The following is an 18,718-nucleotide window of genomic DNA, read 5'->3' on the forward strand; positions in this document are numbered from 1 at the left end:
CTTTATCTTCGACTGTGATCATTACAATTTGCATTTATATTAATTATTTCAGCATTCATAGATACAAATTGGTAAAATAAGATGCCACAGGAAAATACAAGCCAGAGCTGAAAATAAATGCAAGTTATTTGCTTGCTATTTTTCCATACGTATTCCCATTATTTTTAACTGAATAAGACCCACCAGGGAAAATTATCATAATTGCAGAACCTCATTTTCTAGCCAAAAATGTGATGACGCTAAAAACATATTCATTAGCCTACATCTCCAGTTCTGAAGCCTACCATGGATAGATGGTAAAAAAACCACCAAAAAAACATGGATCAAATATATGTATTTCAACTCCAGAGACAATCTATAACTACCTAAACACCACCCATCCAATCCAGCTCAATCCAATGCCCTTCTCAGTGTCTTCCCTCTTGGAATCACACCTTAGGAGGAAGAGCACTGAAGAAGAATCCTTCACCTACCCTTAGGATGTCAGTTTTGAGCTGCAGTTCCGTAGGTGGGGCTGAATGCATCAGCCCCAGCAGGGTGCCCATGTCGTCCTCTCCACTGGGTGACAACACCAGCTGCTGGATGATCATCAGGGCATGCTGGCGGCACTGCGGATACTTCACGATATTGTGCACGCACCTTGCACCACCAAACTCCCTGAAAATGCCTGCTCAGAAAGAGGGCGGCAGGGAAAGCGCTTTAAGAGTAAACAAAATATAACCAGTGGCAAATAATGACAACAAAACAACACCAAAGGTGTTAATTTTAATTTCTACAGAATGAAGGGCAGAGTTTTAGCTCTATGGATGTGTAATGATTTACTATTATTTTTCCCCTAACAGAAATAAAAATAGACCTTCAATGTCTTCTGACAAAATTTTTCACTAAAGGCATTGCGTACATGGATGGAAGTCAGCTCTAAGAATTTCCTCAATAGTTCTGTTACTCCAACAGCAGTCACTCTTTAAATGCTAAAAATCAAAGGGTCTCAGGATGAAATAAAAAAATGTACAAAACCCTCTGTGTTTTGTGAAGACCATATACTGTTCTGGTTTAGGGTAGTGTTTATCTCACATTTAGCAATGACCTAAATGCAATATGAACTGAAATTATAACTGGAATGTTTCTGGACACGAGTATGGTTGAGAAGTGGTTCAGTCTATTCACATAATTATTTAGATTCTGCAGAAGATTTTTTGTGGCAAGACCTATCTCTATAGAGATTAAGCTTAAGTCAAACAATGTTTTTCAAGTTTGCTGGCTACTGCGATAACCGAAAATTATATGAAAATCGATTCTGAAAGCATTACAACCCCCAAAGCAGAATATATATGGCATATATAATGTGTGTTTAGTACAGTGTCAGCACCTAGAGCATTGCCCTACGTTAATTACTGAAGATGAAAACTGACTGGGGAAATGGATCAATGCTGCATTACTGCATCAAAAGGGATCATTTTCCATGTGACTATAAACTCAAAGAGCAGTTTAAATGACCAAGTTCAGGATTAACAAGTTGATTCCCTCTAATATGTAAATACATACAGACATGAATCCCACTATCCATTTCCTGCCTCCTGCTTTCTCTGATGTACTTTGGATCAGTGCAAAAGGAGAGGCCTCAGACCTTGAGACAGGTGAGCTTGTTGCACCCCTTCACAAGTATAGCCCATCTCCTTTGTGGTCAGGTTTTCATAGAGACTGAGGTAACATTTGATGTTTCTCCAACTCTCAGTGTAGGTTCTCAACTATCCAGTGAACCTGTGTGTGTCTGGACACCTAAATTTCCTGTTGAAATGTAGTTAGCAGCTCTGCAATACTCTGGAAAGCTTATCAGAGAGACTGGTTTAAGATCAGAAACCAATCACTGTGTGTGGTATGAATCACTGCAAGGCTGTGCCTACTTATGCTTCTGTGATGACCTATAACGTCTGCTGGCCTCTGGATACAGCGCCACTGTGCTCACATCCCAGTACACACAGCAGCCAAACTTTCTGAGAAATAGTTTCTCAGCTCCTCCTCTATGTTCTGTCCTACTCCTGAAATGGGAGAGCTACTGATGAAATGAGGCCCTTGATCTCTCCAAGATCCTTCAGAAACATCATCTCTGGCATAATCCCAAAGTGCTGATGTCTTTTACACTCCTGCTGTTGTTTCTCCAGTGGATATTTAGAGATGTAATCAGTCCTGAGAAGCAGCAAGGAGGTCCTGATGGCTGATTGGTGCTTCCTAGGTGAGGTCAGGAACGCCATCTAACAGCCAAGTGTTTGTCACAATGCAGGTGGATGCTACCATGGTCTCAAAATCACTAAGTCTTGATTAATGAAGCATAATACAAAACTGCCTGATTTACAAAAGGACAATTGTACCAGAGCCCTGTTTGTACATATTGACTGGGAAAAACTCTTCAATGAAAATGAAAAAACATCTTTAACTAAAGATACAGGCATTACATTAAGTAGACATGACGCTGTGAACACTGAACTACATTTCTAATTATGTGCTTAAATTTTTAAATATCCAAACAGTCTTACAAGCACTTCCATGAATTATTATAGAACTGTTGAAGAGTGATGGGATCTGGTCTTACTTTGCTTTCAAGTAATCAATACTAAAGAAATGTAAGTTAAACACTATCTTTTTCTCTTTATTTTATGCACTCTAGGCTATGCTGTCTATCCTCTTTGCTGGGAAAACTTGGCCAGAGACAAAGCATATTCCAGTGTATTTGCATACTGGCCTGAAGACAGAAAGTCAAGACACGATTTTCCTTGTACATATCTTGACAACAATCTCTTCACTTACCTGCATTTGTGTTTGATCCTTGTAGTAGTACTGTCAGGGTCTCCATAACCAATAAAGCCAGCTGCTTTTGGTCCTCAAATGAACTGTTTCTTGAATCCACTACAAAAAATTTTCAGAAGCTAAAGTCATAGAAAATATCACTCTTTTCAAAGATGCTTTTTAATACTTTCCACCAACACTTTTTTTTTCTTTGCTTCCCCAGAGAGCATGCAGCCCCACCATTTTCCAAAGCAAGCTGAGATTTAGTCTACACATGCATTCCTGGGAAAGCTTAACTATGAATCATATGAAAAGTTAATTTTATAACTACAAGAATTTAAAGTGAGGTTTTAGAGCACTATGAGCTCCACTCTGAGTGCCTAACATGGCAGCTATTGTTTCTTCGAGCCACAAAACTACACCAGTTGAAGATTACCTATATCTGTTCTTGTTCAGTTTTCAGTACGTGAAAAGAGAAATTCCACACAAAATCCACAAAACTACACTCACATAATTATAGTAAATGTGCTGATTGCTCAACAGGTGTAGCAGATCAACACTGCAATTGGCATAGTACACACAGAGAAACACTCCAGGAAAAACAGTGGGGTTTTGGTTATTTTAAATTACTCTAATAAGAAGTACGGCCCAACACAAGGACATATGCACCCTGATTAGAAGACAGTTTCATCTATTTATTTACAGGAACATAAGAACTGATGTATTTTCCAATGGAGTTGAGGGGAACAAAGCTTTCTAACTAACCTATAGCTACCACTCACTAATGAAGCTGCAAACAATTAAACACAGGTGAAACACCCAGCAGTTATGGTTAAAAATTAAGTGTCACTGATGCACACAAGCTGGACTGCAGTTTGAATGAAGAATGTAAAAAAAATTCTCTGTGTGTGCATGTAGGCCCCTATGGCACATGGCAGAGCCTGCTTTGGAGGCCTAGCAGCTGTGCAGCCTATCTGAGATGCTCCAGTCTGGAGACAACTGATTGTAATTTTTTTTTAATGCTTAGAAAAATGTAGACCCAGCTTATTAAAAACTCTCCTATTAAGAACTCAGCTGTGCACTCTATAGTATTTTTGCACAGCTGGGGCTAAACACAAAGTTACAAAGTATCTTTTGTTAGGAAGAACATTGATGTTATGTATTGCCTCTACACTTTTTTCACGTTAAGTAACAAACATTGAACCAGTACATCAAAAAAAAAAAACATTTAGAAAGGAAAATATGAGCTTGTACTACTTTGCATTCATACAGTATCATTCACTGAAGTTAGTCTCGAGCTTTTCACAAGGAACTGAGAGAAGCAACTCCAATGAGCTTTTAAGATGGCACAGCAGTCCTCAGCAGAATTCAGCCCTTGAGGTACATATTCAGACTCTCCCATTTCTCCTAAATGGTAGACTCTACTATTTCCAGCCAAAAAAGACAAGTATTAGAAAAATGGAAATGGACACACTACCTTGATCATTCAGTGCTTGAGTGGGATCTTTCAAAAGGGCTGCATATTTATGAAGAAGATTTACCATCACCTCCAGAAGCCCCACTTCCCTGAAGACATCCTTAAAGATGTAATCATGACGGGTGAACTTCAAGAGTGTCTTCATGGCAATGATGCTACACTGAAAAGAAGTGCTGGATTTTAAAAGGATGCTCACACTGATCAGTTCTTTACAGGGTATGTAATTCAAGCTGAAGACAACCAACTCCAGCATCTCAAAGTATTTGGTCTGCACTTCTGGAAGTTTAGGAATTTTCTCTGCAAACTGAGACAATGTGTGCTGCGATTCCAAAATGAAGTAGTTGGCATTGTCCGCCATATAAATATTCGTGATGGCATCAAGGATAATTTGTGCTAGATAGTTGGTTTTTGCTCTCAAAAATGCATTCTGGAGGACAGAAAATGCTTGAATATTCCTCACACTATGACCTAAATCAGGAAACAAAGTGGGATGGGAGGAAAAAGGAAAGAGAAATTTCTTAATCATCATAAACAATGAATGCATTTATTAATAATGACCCATGCATTTTAATAAGTGAGAATAAAATAACAGTGTATGATGTCACTTTTAATAAAAAAGTAATTAAAATTAACTTCAAAAAAACCTCTGCACAACCACTTACACTGCGAATTCCACAACCTACTATTCTTTAAGATGGCATCTTTGATAGTAAGAGTTTATGTAAGCAGCTAAAGATGCTGATCAAAGATAATTTCTTTAAAATAGGTAAGTACACTTATTTAGTGTTAAAATGGGATACAGTCCTAGAGACAAAACAAAGCCTGCCCATCACGTACCCAGGCCATAGGAGAACTCATTATAGCGCCAGTTATATGTTCTGTGTTTCATTACGCAGAACACAGCTCTTGCAGCTGGGTATTAAAAAGCTTTGGCAGGGCGCAGTACTATTAACAATTAAGGAACTAAAACACAGGGAAAGAATTGTGAAGTATAAAGTAGCTATGATATTAGCACACAAACATCTCACAGATTTAAAGCTCAGTCACATTTCTTCTTGTAAGTACCTTCAAGTTGACTGAAATCTCATTCACTCAGCTAAAGAATGCACCATTTATGAGTGTGCCACAAAAGTTTCTATGAGCAGATATTATTATACTCAAAAGATACCTCAAATTCGACTTTTTATACTTCTGTAGGAATAGTACAAGACACAGTAGACAGATCCCATGATACAGAAAACAATTAATGGTAAAAAATAAAAATAACTATCAAAATACACAATCAAGAGTGAGAACTTTATAGACATTCTAAATAAAGCATTTAGGAAGTTTTAACAATAAATTTTTTTTTTTTTTTTCAAATACAGGTATATGCAAACTGTTAACCTGATTTGAAAACCCCTTTCATAAACAAAACATTCTTATTTATTATATAAGCACACTGCTATGGCACGCTGCTCTCTTCATTTTTGTAAAAAAAATTGTCTAATTGAACAGTAAATTCAATTATCTTCATGCCTAGTCTCTCCACCTTCCAATTTAGTATTTTTCCAGAAGGCAAGAGAAAACTCCCTTGTAAATGAACATTGGAACAATTTCACACCAGGAAGAATATTAGTTACATTAAAACGCAGTTGTTCCTAAAAGGACTTCTTTACATGCTATCTTTACTATGAAAAATGTTCAAATGAGGGGATTTAGACCTTATTAAATGTGACAGGAACATAATAGTGTCAGATACAACTATTAATATTCTAACTTAGTATCAACAGTAGTTCCAGGCAATCAAGTAGATTAACAAATTTTTTTGATAATTAGGAGGACCCCTGAAGAAACCAAATTCTAACCAGCTTTTCAAAGTTCAAGAACTAAAATTATTTAAATGGAAATAAGTGAGAAAATCAGTAAATTGAGTAAACACAGTCTTCATAAAAAGACAATTTGCCAATATTATGAAAATCAGGTAAATGGAACAGAGATGTCCTGACAAATACCAAAAAGTTAAAGAACTCTTTTGCACATTGCAGCTGACCACGGTTCTCTCATAATATTGTATCAGAAAAGCTAATTAACTTAAAAAAAAATAATATTATTATCAAAACATGGAGAAATTAAACTCTGAGTGTTCACTTTCTTTCTCTATTTAGTGCAAAAGAAAAACAATTCTGAAGAACAATGAACTCTCTCCATATAAGAGAAAGGTAATCACTGTCCAAGGAACATAGGATGTATATTCATTAGTCTGTACATCTATAAATGCAATCCTAGAACAAACTGTTCTTGTGCAGTGGTATATCTCATAAAAGTTCAACAAAGTAGCTCCACAGTCACTATTAAATTCCAAACTCCTTAGTTACATACAAGACTAACCTGAATTTTAAGTTTATGCACAGGATATGTAAATAAGTTTATTTTTATACAACCCTTTCTCCTTCAAGATTTCCTCAACCTTATCTCTAAATTGTAATTGACCATGGTTTCAAGTACACCACAGATTTTATCATTCTGATCACACTGGTGATGAAATAACAGATTTCAGCTCACAAGTTACATTTGCCTATGCTGACAAATGCTAACAGAAAGCAAAGTGGAGTAGGGAAAGGATTTTACAAAAAAAGAAAAAAAAATCAAGCCAGCACATCAACCTTTCATATCAATTTAGTAAGAGAGCAGCTTAAAACACTATAAATCAAATCAGTGCATCTCTCAATTAAGATAATGTCTTCAAATCTCCATGTAGAAAACTGTCAGCTTTGCAGTGAAGAGGCTGGACCTGTCCTCAAAGACAAAAGTCCTAAGCTTTCTTCTTTGAGTACCAACCCCAAAATAAAATATTTGAGACCAAAATAATGGAATATTTGATACACAATCTTAGATAAAGAACCTAGACTTAGTTGCAAAGGGTTTGTGCAATATATAGCTGCTCTGTATCTTGTCATTTGCACTTAGAACAACAAAAAAGCTAACAGAGAGAGAAAGAAAGCAGACTCACCTTTGCCCGCAGGCTGTGGGACTGCAAATCCTGGTAGCAGGAAAGGTACTCCAGTGGTAACACCAGCTGGCTTTAATTCATTGACACCGTATGTTGTTAAGGAAGTTATCAAATGAACTAAGTCCTTCAAAGCATCCTTAGATTCAGCTTCTTTTGCCTGTTCTAATCTAAAGAAAATACAAAAGGATCAAGTTAGCAGCACTAGTTTATCTGAACTCAAATCACTTTAGTAAGATCTGTTTTATTCTATCAGTTTAGAGACTAATTTTACTGCGTGATTCCTGCAGTATTTTCCATGTCCATTAGGTTAGTCAAACACTGGACTTAAAAGAGCAAACAGTTATTTGCCATAGGAATTTACCTCATAAATCTCTCCTTGAACTCAAAAGTCTGCTAAAAACCACGAGATATGAAAATTACATTAAAAATCCTCTCACAGACATGAAGATACTGCATAGGAAAGTACATGGATAGTCTGTAATTAAACAGATCTGTAATTAACTTGGTAGACTATATCTGCCATTTTGAGAGTGAATATTTTGTGTTAATGAAATGGTATCTTGGTAAAGGCCTAACACTCACAAGCATGGGATGAAGCATGCTCACTAGAACTACAAACTCTTACCACCTTTGAACACAAGAGAACAGAAATGTTAACATTCCATTCCAACCATTGTTTACTGACAGGAACACACCATCAGACCAAATCCTAAAAACTGACTCTGAATCATAACACCATCCTCACTTTCCTGCTACTTCACCACAAATAAAACCATGTTTAATTATTTACTAAATCTGTAGATCTCAAGAACACATTCTTCTATAGATTCAGGCAGTGCAAGCTCTGTTTTGCTTCTTGCTGACAAACGATTGTAGGAGTCGTTTACAAGCAACTCATTCTGCATCCTCCATCTTCTCAGTCAGACGTGGCTGAGGAAGGAACCTCCTTCAAACAAAAACCTCCTGCAAACATTCACTACAGAAGCACAGAGCTCACTTATTATCATTCTACTAATCCTCCACATGCCCTGCCCTTTCACATCACCCAGATAAAATTACCGAAGTGCTCCTCTTGCCCTCACAGATTTTCTGCAATTTATTACTGAGCCACCTTCTTCACACATCCTTCTGCTTTTCCAGCTCCAAATCCTTTCTCCTTTGCAGCTTGAGACCCAGTGTTCAGATTTCATAGCCTCACATGACAGTTATCATCATTAAAGTGCCCCAGAGCTGAGCAAGTCTCTGTGGGTAGGTTTGAGCCAAAACAGGGAGAATACATCACTGTGGTCCATCACTGACCAATGCATGGGCTCATTCAAGATCACTGTTTTTTGAAAGGAACTATTTTCTTCTAGAAAACCTCCTCAGGAAGAAAGGAGGATAACACATTCCTGTGCTATTAACCTTTACTGATGTCACCTGATGATGCCAGGTGTCCTCCTTTTTCAATGAGACATGCAAATCCCTAGTCTTACTATACAATTGGCAGGAATCCCCCATTCTTTGATTTAAGGATAAGCAAGCTCAGGAGAGAATTTGTTTAAAGCACTTGATCTACAGAGAATCACTTTTGTACCTCAACATGTAACATGACAGCATGTTCCCCTCATATTTCCCCTAAACTCTGGCTGACAGTTTCTTCATTTGAAAACAACTGCATTTAAATTACACTACTTTGAATTAATGCATTATTGAATTTAACATACTCCAAAACTCCACTTATAGAACAAGAAAAATAACAATTCCTTAACAGGTGCTTTAGCTTTTGTAACACCAAAGGGAACTCAAGAGTCATTTTAAGTGTGATTAAAAAATGTCAACTGCCACGTCTGTGTCTGGTATCCATTTAAAACAAACAAAAATCCCCCTTAGAAGTATACAATGTAGTGGAAAATTTAGTTCAGAGACTTGGGTGCCAAAACTCAGCATACTAACACCAAAAATAGGGAGATAACAATATTAGCATTTCTCAGTAATAACGTCTTAAGCATCTTTGACCCACATATACTTCGTAAAGTGCACGCTTATAGTTACTCAGTATGTACCTTGGATTTGTAAAATATATATATTTTACAATAGCAACAGTTAAGCATTCTTCTTCAGAACTTCATATTCAATCAAAACAACATCGTCTGCTCATAGATTTTACACAAATAAAGCAACAGACACTCTCTTCTTTCTCAGTCAGAAAATTAAAGAAGTTTCTTTCATGGAAAGAAAAAAGAGATCACGGATAGATCATATACCTAAGGTTTTTTGGGCAGGCATTTTCATTACCATATTTTTTATGCATTAGCAGCTTAGAAGTACTTTTAATTAGGAAAAAAAAAAAACCTATTCCCTCACAGCATTCACCAAATTTACAAAAGGGATTTTTCATTACGATAGCGTGATAACACAATAATTATAGAATTATTTAAGTTGGAAAGTCCTTCAAGATCACTGAGTCCAGCTGTTAACCCAACACAGCCAAGCCCACCACTAAACCATCTCCTTAGACAACACAAACTCCAACCAAACTCAAAAATCACTAGGTGCAGCCAAAATTTTATGTTCTGGATTCTCTCCAAATATTTAGTACCAGTTTTTTTAAGCAACTGCTGTCTTTGCAAAGCAAGAAACATTTAGTAATAAATCAGTACTAAAGAACAAAAAGTGAAACAATGTAGTTTTGTAAATGGAGAGAAACACGGAATTCAATGTTTTGGTCCTAATATCTTAATTCCATAATGATCTATAATCACTTTTTTGTTTAAACCTTTTCATCTACTCTTTATTAAGAAAACTTTTTTGAAATATGCTCAGTGATCTGTCTGCATTTCTTCAAGCACTTTTACCTACCTGAGGAGGAGGTCACAGAGGAAGTTGTATCCTTGCCATATCCTAAAATCATCCAACAATGTTTGGGATACATCACTGGAGTCTTTGAGAAAACAAGAAAGCCCAGCAAACATCTCAACTATTTCTAGGGGAGAAAGGTCATCAGACTGCTGCATGTTCTGGACACACGTGGACAAACATTCCTTTTCTGAAAAAAATTGCAGCGGAGAAATTTAGGATTTTACTGACATTAATGACAGCAAGAAGCATAACCAACACACAAAACACAGCAATAAGGTAACTTATTCAAGTATCTCTTGTCACAGAACACTTAATACCACTTGAGAATGAGAAAGATTCTCAAGTGGCTTTGGATCAGAACCCTAACCTCTTCCTCCCTTTTACAACCCTTACTCTTGTAAGGAGAAAACTGTGTAGATAAATACTAATTTTTACCTAAAATCTGACCAGAGAACTCAACAGGATAAAAAGACAAATATGGCAACCGTAAGTAATTCTAAACAGTATTTTTTTCTTTTAAAACACAAAGCAATACAAAGCACTGACTTGAAGTGCTATTAAAACCCTACATATAAGCCTTGACACCATGTCATCTTATTCCTTCTCTGGTTGGCATTTCATTGGCTGGCATCAAAGAAAGATAGCTTGCCTTGCCCTGCATAATTCTCATATTCCATCAGTTCACTTGGTCAGTAACAAAGTTTTCTGAAATCTAAAGTGAGACTTTAAGTTGCAGGCTGTTTTAGAGATGCTCCCTTCAATTATTTGCTATTTTAACTTTGCAGCATGCACAACACAAGCACAAATCTTTCTAGCTAGACTGATAACAAAATTTCCCATAGGTGAAATCAGAGCATGAGAGCATGAAAGGATGCTCCTTTGTATATGATGAAATATCTTAATTTTTTCCTGAATATAAGTAGAGCCTTGTGACAGATGATATCTCTTAAGTCAGGTACACTTTTTTAACCAAAAAGAAAGAGGCAATGCTGACTGGTTTTCTTTTTAAGACTCCATTTCACTTCTTAAAGAACCTAGAGCATTTTTTCACATGCCAGCTTCCCTCTTCTATGGATCAAGCCCATAGGGAAGCAATAAGGGTAGCAGCTGTAACATGCCAAATGACAGTCAAAACTCCAGTTATTTCCTTTGTTGCACTTAATAACAGCTTCACACACGCACATACACCTTCCACACTCATCAGAAGCCTATCACCTTGTAAGTCCTACATAAAAATACTCAACTGGTGACTATGCTGTGCTTTGAGTGATACTGTACATTCATATCTTTTGTCTGGAACTGGAAACACACTGCTAGCACAAGAAAAAAAACAGACTGAAATTTTCTGTGAAATATGTGGGAGCAGGGTGATGTATTCAATAAACCAACAATATGGAGCCTTGTAACTACTTGCTTCTCAGGTTGTGAGCAGCCCAAAATTGTGGGTTTCTTCTTTTCCAGTATGTCTACACTGCTAAAATGGATGTTTTAAGGATGTTAGTTCACTCCAACAGTTAGTCCAATTTAAAAACTACAAATGCTTCTTATGTGGCCCTACAGTCTAAAAGCCTTAAATATAATATTAGAAACATATTTTATCAGATTTCTTACCTCAAGTCCTGCATACCTAAACACCCATATGGTTTTCAATTAATGTAAAAAGAATAATTTGTATGCAAAGCTGCTTCCAGACAGCTAATATCTTCTCCAACACTGGTTTTCATCTGCAAGTTCTTGTGGAACCAGCTTGGCATCTCCCTCTTTACCAGCTCTTTGCAAAGATAGATGGTGACTAAAGTACTACTTTAATTAGCTACCAAAATCTGTAACCAGCTACACAAATGTCCCTGTACACTACAGTTTCCATGCCAGAAACAGCCAGGACCTACTTGTCTTAAAAGTGGACAGGAGACAAACTGGAATGATTCTGTACGCTTCATTCATTGGGTGACTTACAGGCTGGATTAAGCCCATGAGATAACTTTAACTTGGCCTTCAGCATGCACAAAATCTTCATTCTGTAATCTGTAAGGCAAGGTGGGGAAGACAAGGGCCCGGCAGAAGAAATGCAGGCTGACTGAACTGTCAGCAATCCAGTCAGTGAGAGACCAGGGAAAACATAAGGGCTCCAAATCCATCCAGTACAGGTACGGTTCTCAGCCAAGCAAAGAGCCTCCATGGGTCAGGCCCTAAAAATAACATCCTTGGGTTGGGAAAGCTGGGCTGGACCACAATGGGAGGAAGACAGCTGCCTGCTAACAATTAATGCATCTTCACAGCAAATATTTTTCCACACAGGCAGATACTGAAATTACTGAAAGCCTTTCCTTTTGCTTATCATGAACTATACACCAAACCATGAGAGAAAACAATCCTTCCAGGTTAAATTGAAATGTGAATGAGACAGACTCAGCTAAGATCACCCCTCTCACTACACAATGGCTTAGAAATGTTACCTGTATGTAAATAAGCACATGTCCAAACTAAAAGCCTAAAAGCTTCCCTATTATTTAATGCCTATTTCCCAAGTAAGAAAACTATTAAAGAAGAACGGGAAAAAATCCCAATAAATAATACTAAAGAAAGACACATACCATGGATGTATTTCACTACATTGACACTAAGGCCATGACGAGATATGGTCATTAGTACTTCTCCTGCACTCTTCCTCCAAGGCAGGTTATAGGGAGGGCACCATGAGGTTATTGCACTGAATAGAAGCTGGAGATCATCCTTCTGAGCCAGTTCTTCCGCCGGGGACACAAAACTGCACAATTTTACTAGGATCTGAAATAGGAAGTCATTAAACAACTAGCATTAATACCTTTATCACTGCTAATTTTGCCTAGACTTAGTAAAAGGTGAAACATTCTTCCACTAAGGAAACACATTAAAAAAGGTAATGTGCTGCTTTCCCTTTGTGTGTTTCCGTACTTTGAATACAAGACAAGGTTATTTGACACATGGTTATTTCAAGACCCAGTTCAGTTTAAAATGCTTACCAGAAAACTGGAAGCAGAATTTAAATCTCTTAGGCTGACAGAGCATATCTGCATGGATATACCAGAATATTCCATTCTTGGAGAATCTGCCAGTTGCCTGATTTGCAGGTTTAAATTCTGCACTGGGGGATAAGTTCTGTGAGGCATACTATATTCCTTCCTAATGCAGGAAAAAGGCTATTGATGGGTTGTTGGCAGAGCAGCAACCATAACATCTTGGTCAAATTAAGCTTGTCAGGAAAGGCTACAGCAAAACTGCAGACCTATCTGAATAACTGGCACCTGGATGTGAATTTCCTAATTACCAAAACCAAGACAAATGCAGCCATACAAGTGAAGCTACTATGTCGTGCTCCCTTTTCTGCATGTTTTGAGATGGCTGACTTTTTGCATCTTGTGCAGGAAAAACTCAGGCTCCCTCCCAGAAAACTGGAGAGTCTGTCTGCAACTGGATGGGGAGGTCTGAATCCTCATTCATTCCAGTCAGTTCATTTGAGAGTACTATTTCATTATCAATACTAATGTTTTTTACTACATCCATTTCAATCAGTAACAGCCAAAGATAACAAGTACTGGGACCAGTTAGATGAAAACAGAATAGTAGTCCACATGTTCCTCCTTTTAAATATCTCTGCAGAAGAGCTGCACGGATTTCTGTGCAGGAGATATTTGTCAAAGACAAAAACTAGAAAAGGAGTGGGAGAGTGGGAATTTAACCTCAACTGTGCTTGCAGGAAAATCCACCTCTCTCACAGCTATCAGTTTTTTAGGAATCAAGGAAGAGTAAAACCTGGCTCAAGTGAAAGGTTTCTAGACTTTGCTCACATGAAGTATTTACATTCCTCTTGCAAATTCCCTGACCTATTTTACCTTTCTTACCTGTACAAAGACTTTCTGTAGTAGCACTCGGCGCTCTGCGAGAGGTAGTTCATTCTGTGCTCCTCCAACTACCTCAGGCACGTGTGGAAGGTCAAAAAACAGATACAGACATTTAACAAGTGTGGAAGGCACTGACATTGTAGTCATGCAGTCCACAGTTTTCTGAGGAAGAAGAAAACACAGCAAAAAGTACCAGTTCAGCATATTATATATTCCAAACATGAATAATAATGCAGTTGATTGAAATGCTGTTTTTTCTTTCTCACACCTTTGGTGAGGTGTTGACACAGTAGTACAGATTCACCATCTATTCTTGAGTGCCTATCCACACAGTAATTTTAAAAATAGAATGATTTATTTACATGACAACATGTAAATAGCCACATAAACATCTCATAGCCACAGATCAGAGTAGTCAATGCACAGGACAGAAGCAAAATCTGTCAGTCTCTGCCAACAGAAGTTAATAAGTTAATTACAAGACCTTCAGCCAAGACCCTCATCAGCTATCAATTCTTTGTAGCAGAAGAAATGGGAGTGGAAGAAGGACTATTCAATTTATGCTCTCATTTGGCAAGAAGGTGTGAGGACCTGTAAGAGGCAAGGTAGTAGAAAATATGAAAGCATCAGTGGGAAGAAAAGACAAATTGGCGTGGAGGCTGGTGACATACTAAAACAGAGATAAGATGATGTGTTGAATTACAAAGGCAGATTAGAGCAGAAATAACAAACCACACAGCTGCCCAGTATACTGCCAGCGACAGCTCTCTGACAGTGTGCAGCGCAGGCAAGAATGATTCACTACCACTCCCATTAATCACTGCTGCTGGCCTTGCTTTTTGCAACTGCTGTGGCCCTCCTCCAGTGAGGTGTGCAAAATTGAAGGTCGGAACTATTTAGGTGCTCTATGTGCCATACAGCTCATGGGGCACTAAGCAGCAGTATGCAAGAGAAGCCTTTGGGCAGCAATAAACGTTGCATGCATTATTCAAAACATTATAAATTAAAGTCTCAAAACTATTCTTTTTTTCATGCAACTGAAACCACAATGAGCTAAAGCATAAATCCTGTGGCAATATAAGAGAAAGAGGATCTTAACACAGAAAAGCAGAATATAGTTACATCTTTTGATGAGTGTTCATGCAGTTCATTTTATTATTGCTTTTATCTCTTCTACACCATAATTTATTTTTAGCTTTGCTGTTTCAGACTAACCTGTCCTGATGAAGCTAGTAAATTGATTGTGGTGAGCAGCATCCAACCTCTACTTGCTTCTTCACTTTGATTGACTTCCAGAAACTGGACTATGGCACGACTTGCAGCCTCTGTAGGAGGCAGTAAAAAGAAAAAAAAAAGCATTAAGAATTCAGTCTGCTAGTCTGCAGAAGGGAACACATCCTCTCAGCAGCCCCAAGCACTGAGCATAAATTCAGTTTAACAGCACTATTTTAAAAAGGGACTAGGCTTAGGCCTATGCCTTCCAGACACACATTCCAGTCTTACACACACACTTGGCTTTGACACTGGCAAGGCTGCAAAAATTACATTCTTTGGTCACACATCATCCTTGACCAGCAGACAGATTTCAGTAACCTGCAGAGACTTCTGTTTGAGTAGCTTTGCTTTATCAATACACAATATACTTTTTCCAAAGACAGGAAGTCACCATCACTTAGTGGCCTCCATGGAAATAGCTGAAATGTCTGAAAAAAATCATTGCACTGAAACAACAGTATGGAGGATAATGGGGATTGTAGGGGAGGAGAAGTGCTGAAAGACAAAAGGAATAAAAAAACAGGGAAAAAAGTAACATTAAGAGTATGGTCAGCAATTATCACATCCTTATCCTACATTTTTTGAGAATGAAAACAGTAACAGCTTAAGGATAATTCTTATGATTGAGAACCACTTTTGGATGCTATTCCCTATCAGTCAGAGCCAAAGACAAATACTCAGCCTAGTAAACAAGTTATCAGCCTCAATAAATAAATCAAGAGAAAATGCAACCTTGTATCACTGCTGCATGAATACACACTTATGTAAGAAGTCTATAATGCCAGTTGTGATGTCTGCCCATTACCTTTAAGAGACATCTAAAAACATTTTTCATTCATAACTGTGTATCAATCATCTGTGCTTTTAGTGTCAACTAGGACAGAAAAGGAAGGTGAATAATATTACATAAAAAAGAAATTACAAAGGAATTACTAATGGAGGAATAAATCTGCAACTGAAAAAAAATCTTATTTTCATATTGGCTTGTTTGTTTAATCTGCTGTTAAGATTCCCCAGCACATACCTGTGAAGTTTATCTGAAAGGCAGTCCATTTCATATGGCAAAGTACTTATCAAACTTGTAGTATCAATTACAGTGAGAAGATCACTTTCTTAAGCATCACACTGTAAGCTGTGAAGATTTGGTTCATTTGTTCAATGGCTCCTCTCTCATGTTTTTGTCTGGCCAACTTTTTCCCATAACAGACTTTTGTCCAAACCACTGGCTTTTCCAATTCTGGTGCTGAAGTAAGGAGAGGCCCCTACCACTTCCCTCCATGAGACTAAGGTAAAGTTTGAGATATCAAGGTGAAAAGTAAGGCAATTTATATAACTCACACAAACAAGGACAAGTAGGAATTTCCCAGCATGCTGAAACTATCAGTGCAAAGCACTGGTCAGGTGGTAGGGTATATGAACAGGCCAACTTAGAAAACAAAACAGCCATGACACAGTTGCATTTCCTATACTAAAGGCATAGGCAAAATGCCAGAATTCCTGACAAAAGCAGTTTTTCCTCAGTTCTGAGAGCCAAGCATGTCTAAAGCATGCACTGCTGCTACAAGGACAGTGCCCCACAAGCACAGCATAAGGTGTGATTTTCTAGGCCTATGTCTTTCTATCCCACAACAGACAGAGCTGGGCAATCAGCCTCTGCCTGCAAGAGACTGTTTGTGCATACCAAACTGGATGTGCACAGCCTTCTTTGAGCACAGTCTCCAAAGCCACCTATGGAATAAGGCCTCGATCAGTCATCTTTGAAAGTGAGACTCAGGGGTTAAGTCCATGCTTCTGAAAAAGTTGTTGTGCTGCTGTGGCATCCTGGCATAGCAGTCGAACACTATAAATAGCAGTTTCAAAACTATCACTCTTAATTAAGCACTACCTAAAACACAGACAGCATTTCAAGTGCTGGAACACGTTCTCTTGTCATCTGCCATGAGAAAATTTGATAGTGCTATCTTTTAAGATTAATTTCTATCAGCAGCACTAGTCTTATTTTATTCATTGTACCTTTCCCCTGTTTTTGAAGAGCCCATGTCATCATTTAATATAACATCCTCTATGTGCCCCACTCAGATGTCCTTAGCCCTTCAACTTCTGCTGCAGAAGAAAGCAAATTCAGGAGTGGGATATGCTAACCATTAAAAACAGCAAAAAGGCAAAGAGAAAAACCTATTAAAAAATGTGTAAATATACCTATTGTTACAATGGTGCAAGCATGTACATGTGACTATGACCATGATTATGTGGTTACATGGTTAATACACAGGAGCCAGATTTTCCAGCATGTATTCAGTATATATGGGATAGAGGCTTGGTAGAATCAAACAACAAAATTTGTTTCACGTGTAAGAGGTGCACTGCATCCTGGACTTCAGAAAACCAAAAGGCAGCAAGCAGTGGAATTAGAGTCATTCAGATGAGTAGCACAAATCAGTGCTACAAGCACTACAAGCAATGTTGCCTATAAGCAATAGCACTAAGGGCAAATTTAGTACAAGAAGCTTTTAGTCGGATGATCTAGAACCATAAACAGCATATAATAGCATAATCAGACTTCTGTATAGCTTATTCTGGAGGGGAATATAAGTGAAAAAAATATCAGTGCATGTGCCAAGGGTGGGAGGGGAGGTGCAGTCAAAGGTATGGATGGGTGTGTCGGGGGTGGTGAAAGTGAAGCTGAAGTCAGGGATCCCTTCTCTAACAGAGCCTTCTAGAAGTCTCTGCTTCTTCTTTTGGGAAATGCCTGAAGACACAGTCAGGTACCTGAAGTTACAAAATACAAACAATTCTAACTACATAGATAGTAAAATAGAAGTATCAACCCAAATAAAAATGTGATGGCACAAAGTCTGCCTTCCATCATCAGGAGCAGAGTTGGACTGTCATCACACATAGCAGATATGATGAGGTTGATGCCTTTGCAGTGTGCAGAAATGGAGAGCTGCTCATCACAAGATAAAACAACTCAACTGTGCCAGCTTTTAGCCTCACTAACGCAATGATAAAAGAAAAGGCTTTCTAGGATCTCTTGGAAAGGCTCTATATTGTACTACACTTGCTTTCTATAAGATCTGGTAGAAAGCACCAAAAGAAAACAGAAAGTTGACCAAAAGTAGTGAGATATAGAAGTTGTTGATCAGAACTGGCTTTTAATGAATAGTAGCTGACAAGACGCTTCTTTTTCCCCTTCCAGAGCAATTTCAATAAACACAAACCAGAATCACCTTGTAAAGCAAAGTCCCCCACAGAATAGGAAAAACATACATATGCAATGAAAAAAACCAAGATGTGCAATCCCAGGATGTGAAATAATTTCCAACAGTCTCTTCCTAGCAGAAGAAAAGTTAACATACCTAAAATAGTCTGAAAGCAGTTTCTAAGTGCACTTATTTTATTGACAAAGATCCTTTCTATCAGGAAAACTTCAGACTTCATTAGGGGAGGAGCCTGAAAGGCACTTTA

The 18,718-nt window shown here is 37.9% G+C and overlaps 1 protein-coding gene across 10 annotated transcripts in view; it reads right to left on the bottom strand.

Moving 5' to 3' along the window:
- WDFY3 (WD repeat and FYVE domain containing 3) overlaps positions 1-18,718 on the bottom strand; it is a 154,764-nt gene that overhangs the window by 72,916 nt on the left and 63,130 nt on the right. For all 10 annotated transcript variants that reach the window (XM_068187835.1, XM_068187832.1, XM_068187834.1 and 7 more), the window contains 8 exons: positions 15,191-15,300; positions 13,976-14,137; positions 12,689-12,881; positions 10,095-10,281; positions 7,254-7,420; positions 4,262-4,729; positions 2,806-2,904; positions 474-667 (listed from right to left, as the gene is read on the bottom strand). In XM_068187835.1, coding sequence (XP_068043936.1) covers positions 474-667; positions 2,806-2,904; positions 4,262-4,729; positions 7,254-7,420; positions 10,095-10,281; positions 12,689-12,881; positions 13,976-14,137; positions 15,191-15,300 — 1,580 coding nt within the window. The remainder of the gene's footprint in view (positions 1-473; positions 668-2,805; positions 2,905-4,261; positions 4,730-7,253; positions 7,421-10,094; positions 10,282-12,688; positions 12,882-13,975; positions 14,138-15,190; positions 15,301-18,718) is intronic.

Source organism: Anomalospiza imberbis, chromosome 4 (assembly GCF_031753505.1).
Source record: "Anomalospiza imberbis isolate Cuckoo-Finch-1a 21T00152 chromosome 4, ASM3175350v1, whole genome shotgun sequence".
Classification (NCBI taxonomy): domain Eukaryota; kingdom Metazoa; phylum Chordata; class Aves; order Passeriformes; family Viduidae; genus Anomalospiza; species Anomalospiza imberbis.